Source organism: Dendrobates tinctorius, unplaced genomic scaffold, assembly GCF_039654945.1.
Source record: "Dendrobates tinctorius isolate UK_male_01 unplaced genomic scaffold, ASM3965494v1 ptg000562l, whole genome shotgun sequence".
Classification (NCBI taxonomy): Eukaryota; Metazoa; Chordata; class Amphibia; order Anura; family Dendrobatidae; genus Dendrobates; species Dendrobates tinctorius.
In genome coordinates this window covers 41,526-48,425 of record NW_027362220.1, presented here as the reverse complement: position 1 = coordinate 48,425, position 6,900 = coordinate 41,526, and the positions used below count along the sequence as shown (strand labels likewise).

The window sequence follows — 6,900 nt, the reverse complement described above, 5'->3', positions numbered from 1 at the left end:
TGTATACAGATGAGTATGACTGTGGAGGATCTGTATACTGATGAGTATGACTGTGGAGGATCTGTATACTGATGAGTATGACTGTGGAGGATCTCTCTACTGATGTGTGTGAGTATGGAGGATGTGTATACTGATGTGTGTGAGCGTGGAGGATGTGTATACTGATGAGTATGAGTGTGGAGGATGTGTATACTGATGAGTTTGAGTGTGGAGGATCTGTATACTGATGTATGAGTGTGGAGGATCTGTATACTGATGAGTATGACTGGAGGATCTGTATACTGATGAGTATGACTGTGTAGGATCTCTATACTAATGTGTGTGAGTGTGGAGGATGTGTATACTGATGAGTATGACTGTGGAGGCTCTGTATACTGATGTGTGTGAGTGTGGAGGATGTGTATACTGATGAGTATGAGCGTGGAGGATCTGTATACTGATGAGTATGACTGTGGAGGATCTGTATACTGATGAGTATGACTGTGGAGGATGTGTATACTGATGAGTATGACTGTGGAGGATGTGTATACTGATGAGTATGACTGTGGAGGATGTGTATACTGATGTGTGTGAGTATGGAGGATGTGTATACTGATGTGTGTGAGCGTGGAGGATGTGTATACTGATGAGTATGAGTGTGGAGGATGTGTATACTGATGAGTTTGAGTGTGGAGGATCTGTATACTGATGTATGAGTGTGGAGGATCTGTATACTGATGAGTATGACTGGAGGATCTGTATACTGATGAGTATGACTGTGTAGGATCTCTATACTAATGTGTGTGAGTGTGGAGGATGTGTATACTGATGAGTATGACGGTGGAGGATCTGTATACTGATGAGTATGACTGACTGTGGAGGATCTGTATACTGAGGAGTATGACTGACTGTGGAGGATCTGTATACTGATGAGTATGACTGTGGAGGATCTGTATACTGATGTATGACTGTGGAGGATCTGTATACTGATGAGTATGACTGGAGGATCTGTATACTGATGAGTATGAGTGTGGAGGATTTCTATACTGATGTGTATGACTGTGGAGGATCAGTATACTGATGAGCTTGAAGGGTCTGTATACTGAGGAGCTTGAGGGGTCTGTATACTGTGGAGCTTGAGGAGTCTGTATACTGAGGAGTTGTATGGGTCTGTATACTCCAGATGGGTCTGTATACTGAGGAGTTGGAGGGGTCTGTATAGTTAGGAGTTTGAGGGTTCTGTATACTGAGGAGCTTGAGGGGTCTGTATACTGAGGAGTTGGAGGGGTCTGTATAGTTAGGAGTTTGAGGGTTCTGTATACTGAGGAGCTTGAGGGGTCTGTATACTGAGGAGTTGGAGGGGTATATCATGATACATGACTGTAGATCATTTTTTTCATTGATTTTGTTCTCTTTGTTTCTATCCCAGGTGGCAGCACAGGAACATCTCCTACCACCTCCAGCACCGGGACTCCATCTCCCTCCGCATCCTCTCACCTTCTCTCTCCATCTTGTTCTCCTCCAACCTTTCATCTGACACCCAACTCCTTCAACGTTGGCTGCCGGGAAAATCAACTGTGCAACCTCAACCTGTCAGAGTATCCGGCATGTGCCAGAAGCAACATGGCTGCACTCCAGAGCTACTCTGGTCTGAGTGACAATGGATACAACAGGCTTCAGGGAGGAAACTCCTCTGGCACCCAACCATCTGAGACCTTTATGTCCCAGAGGACTTCCACCTTAATCTCTGGAATGACGGCTCCTTCATCCTTGCCAAGCAACAGCAAGATGGATGCATATAGCGGGCAGCTGGGCTCCTACCCGACCTCACAGTTTCAGTATATGATGCAGGCAGGGAACCCTTCCTCCAGCTCTTCATCTTCGCACATGTTTGGAAATAGCCACATGCAACAAGGCTCCTACAATGCCTTCTCCATCCACAACCCTTACAACCTGTATGGATACAACTTCCCAGCTTCTCCTCGCCTGGCAGCGAGCCCAGAGAAACTGACTGCACCACAAGGCACTTTACTCTGCTCCTCACCCTCTAATGTTGCTTTTGGGGATAGGCAGTACCTCTCCTCTGGCATGGAGGCCATGCATATGATCGGTAACTCAACGAGCAATCAACAAGCCACAAACTCCTGTGACAGCAGACAGTATGGAGCTGTCCCAGGGTCATCCTCACAGATGTCCATACATATGGTTTGAAGACCATTGGGGTCTTCGTAGGATGGACAGCAGAAACCACAGTGCCTTAACGTAGTAGTATTAGCATGGAACCATGACTGATGAGAAATTATGGATAGACGATGCAGGTATCATGGACATAGCTTGCAGCATAAATTTTAGAGGTTTTCAAAACTGTTTTTGGAAACTTGGGTGCAGATACTCTGGACTTATGATGCGATCAACCTCACAGCTCAATGGATCTGACTGGTGTCATTTATCAGGGTCTTGAACATGACAATCATTTCTATCAAAAGTTCAACCTAATTCCAGACTTTGTGAGATGTTACACCCTGGTAGAAGTATGTGGACGAGTTCATTGAGCGGTGACTATTGTGGTTTTGAGCTTGAATATTCAAGGAATGTTGTCTTACAAGACTTGTGATGGCTGTAGACTCGTTCTCCGACGTTAGGGCTGAGCTTGTCTCCATGTGGAGGGACGTCTGCTGAGAAATCGAGAACGGAGCGTAATCATGATTGTGAAACGAGGGAGAAAAGTCTCCTTTTGAACTGGTCATTGGGAAGTGAGCTGGAACGGTTGCAAGAAAGTTTTAGACAGAAGCCTTAGCTGGCATTCGAGGTCGTGTTCAGAGCTGCAGGTGGCTATCACATGTCCAGAATGTGAGTCAAGCTCAACGTCTCCTCCAACCTGTCATGTTTCCCCGAATTACAACTAATATTTACACCCGTATAATTAAGGACAAGGCTTTTCTTCTGCTATCTGCCAAAGCTATAACCTAAACGTGTTCACTTTAAGAAATGTTTGAATTGTAGAAAAGTTGTGATATTGATATGAAAGTTCTTGTGCACTTTGGAGCGGTGATCGAGGGTGATCCAAAAACATAAATGTATACCATGGAGGTACAAGCTGGAACATGATGGAGGGGTTAGGATTTATCGGTATCTCAGGGTTTGGATCCTACAATCATGGCACACACAGCACCTGCCTGGCATGGGAATAGCCGGACAGCGTCAAAGCCTTATCGACGCCTACTGGATTTACGCCAAATCAACTCACCAAAGTGCAATTAGCGATTATTCTGTCTTCCCGTCCGGTGCCCAGACCTCCGGTGGCGTTACATTGTGGAGGACCCTCAGCAATGATTGTGCCTTACACCAATGATTTGTATATTCTAGATATCGGCCAGAGTTGCGTTATTGCAGCCAAGTTTATACTTCAGTATGTCACATGGGATCCAGAAGGAGTGAATGTGATACCATGATCCCCGAGACGGAGCTCATCGACCTCTTACCACTCAGACGGGTAGATGTTTAAGGACGTATGGAATATTCCTGTGGGTGCTGGTCACATATGGTGGCACGTACCACATCCCGGCACATGTCCTAGAAGATCTACATGAGGAGATACTTAATGTCCTTCTCCCTGTCCAAACTGAAAGAAGTCCATTGTGAAGAACGACTTGTACCTGGTTGACTCCCCATGGCGATTCCAAAGACCTTGAGGTCCTCCAGTATCAAGATTTGGGAAATTTCTGATTTTAGCTCCTTTACCAGTTGATGTTTTTGGGTAGTATCAGGCTTTCCACCCTCTACACCCACTCACTCCCAAGTTCTTATGGATATTGCTTTGGGGCAAAGTCTTTCTTGCCTGACTCAACGTTGAGGATGACCTTATAACACCCTCTCTTACTACCCGGTCCTGTTAACATCTTCATGTCCACATAGAAGTGCTCCACGTGACCAGACTGTCCTCCTTTAGTTCCACAGTCACCTGGGCCCAATCTTCCTTAAAATGAAAGACAGGCAGAAGGTCAGGGGTCTGGGTGTTTCGCTCTTCAGCGTGGATTCTGTTTGTATCATCTGTGTAATTATTGTGTCGCTTTATCAGTTACTTTATATCGCTTTTCTTTATGTCCTCTCACTTCATGAGGTAGCAGAACCTGCAGCCCACTCATCACCAGAGATTCTCCATGAAGCCTCCAAAGCCCAAACCTGAGGCGTCATATTTTATGGGCGTTAAAAAAAAAAAAGAAAAAAAAGAAATCAAATTCTATTTATTTTCATTACTCTTTTCGTCATTCATATTATGAGTACGAAACTGGGGAATACCCAGAAGACAGGAGAACGCCACGTGGGGGATCTGCCAGATTCTGCTACACTCATGAACGATCTAAAACCGCAGCGGTGTGACAATGCAAACACGACATAATCTGATTTCTGTTTGGATGTGATGTAGATAATGATATTTAAGTGAGAATTGGGGGAAAGAGAGAGCGATGTAATATATCACTGTGTATAAGAATGCACTCTGTCTATACGTGCCAAGCACACAGACACTCAATAAATATCTCTGCTCTTTTCTCTGTTACTATGTGTCAGCCTGAAAAATGTGTAACCATCACAGCAATACAGAACGGCGTCATAGGGGCACTATTATAGTAGTTATATTCATGTACATAGAGGGCAGTATTATAGTAGTTATATTCTTGTACATAGGAGCAGTATTATAGTAGCTATATTCTTGTACATAGGAGCAGTATTATAGTAGTTATATTCTTGTACATACGGGCAGTATTATAGTAGTTATATTCTTGTACATACGGGCAGTATTATAGTAGTTATATTCTTGTACATAGGGGCAGTATTATAGTAGTTATATTCTTGTACATAGGGACAGTATTATAGTAGTTATATTCTTGTATATAGGGGCAGTATTATAGTAGTTATATTCTTGTACATAGGGGCAGTATTATAGTAGTTATATTCTTGTACATAGGAGCAGTATTATAGTAGTTATATTCATGTATATAGGGGCAGTATTATAGTAGTTATATTCTTGTACATAGGGGCAGTATTATAGTAGTTATATTCTTGTACAAAGGGGGCAGTATTATAGTAGTTATATTCTTGTACATAGGAGCAGTATTATAGTAGTTATATTCTTGTACATACGGGCAGTATTATAGTAGTTATATTCTTGTACATAGGAGCAGTATTATAGTAGTTATATTCATGTATATAGGGGCAGTATTATAGTAGTTCTATTCTTGTACATAGGGGCAGTATTATAGTAGTTATATTCATCTATATAGGGACAGTATTATAGTAGTTATATTCTTGTACATAGGAGCAGTATTATAGTAGTTATATTCTTGTACATAGGAGCAGTATTATAGTAGTGATATTCATGTATATAGGGGCAGTATTATAGTAGTTCTATTCTTGTACATAGGGGCAGTATTATAGTAGTTATATTCATGTATATAGGGGCAGTATTATAGTAGTTATATTCTTGTACATAGGAGCAATATTATAGTAGTTATATTCTTGTACATAGGGGCAGTATTATAGTAGATATATTCTTGTACATAGGGGGCAGTATTATAGTAGTTATATTCTTGTACATAGGAGCAGTATTATAGTAGTTATATTGTTGCACATAGGGGCAGTATTATAGTAGTTATATTCTTGTACATAGGGGCAGTATTATAGTAGTTATATTCTTGTACATAGGAGCAGTATTATAGTAGTTATATTCTTGTACATAGGGGCAGTATTATAGTAGATATATTCTTGTACATAGGGGGAAGTATTATAGTAGTTATATTCTTGTACATAGGAGCAGTATTATAGTAGTTATATTCTTGTACATAGGGGCAGTATTATAGTAGTTATATTCTTGTACATAGGGGCAGTATTATAGTAGTTATATTCTTGTACATAGGGGCAGTATTATAGTAGCTATATTCTTGTACATAGGGAGCAGTATTATAGTAGTTATATTCTTGTACCTAGGGGCAGTATTATAGTAGTTATATTCTTGTACCTAGGGGCAGTATTATAGTAGTTATATTCTTGTACATAGGGGCAGTATTGTAGAAGTTATATTCTTGTACCTAGGAGCAGTATTATAGTAGTTATATTCTTGTACATAGGAGCAGTATTATAGTAGTTATATTCTTGTACATAGGGAGCAGTTTGACATTTGGACCCAGGTTTCCGTCCATCCACTCAGCTGTGGGTGACATTATTACACTCCTCTGCTGTCTCACACCTTGTGTCTCTGCTGGACGTCTCCGTCCACATCTGTGTGAGGTCTCCACCACCACAAGACTGTCGGAAACAGTAGTGAGAATGGGATAGTAATGATTCCAGCTCCTCTCTGAGCTGCGGTGATTTCTTATTTCCCCCCCAGACCTCTGAATCTGCCTCTGGCCTCCGGCTGTAAAGGACATTTTCTGTTCATCGCATCCCAGTGAACAGGAATTGACAAGACCAAGAAACATTCTGCTGCATCGTATCATTACATTACTGAAAAATTAAGAATCTTTCAATAAAGCACAAATACAGTCATATTATAATATGACTTTACAAATAATTTCAGTCACCTCCAGAGCTGCAGTCAGTATTCTGCTGCTATATCACGTCTTATCCTCCAGTTACCCCCAGAGCTGCAGTCACTATTCTGCTGTTACATCATGTCTTATCCTCCAGAGCTGCACTCACTATTCTGCTGCTATATCATGTCTTATCCTCCAGTCACCCCCAGAGCTGCAGTCACTATTCTGCTATATCATGTCTTATCCTCCAGTCACCCCCCAGAGCTGCAGTCACTATTCTCCTGTTACATCATGTCTTATCCTCCAGTCACCTCCAGAGCTGCACTCACTATTCTGCTGTTACATCATGTCTTATCCTACAATCACCTCCAGAGCTGCAGTCACTATTCTC

The 6,900-nt window shown here is 41.9% G+C and overlaps 1 protein-coding gene across 1 annotated transcript; it reads left to right on the top strand.

Annotated features, from left to right (window-relative positions):
* Positions 1-1,408: 1,408 nt before the first annotated feature.
* On the top strand, positions 1,409-4,537 carry LOC141078432 (T-box transcription factor TBX15-like; the record flags this gene model as incomplete). The annotated part of the gene is made up of 1 exon (XM_073565161.1): positions 1,409-4,537. A coding segment is annotated over one exon (782 nt), but the record flags the coding sequence as incomplete, so codon positions are not given.
* Positions 4,538-6,900: the final 2,363 nt, after the last annotated feature.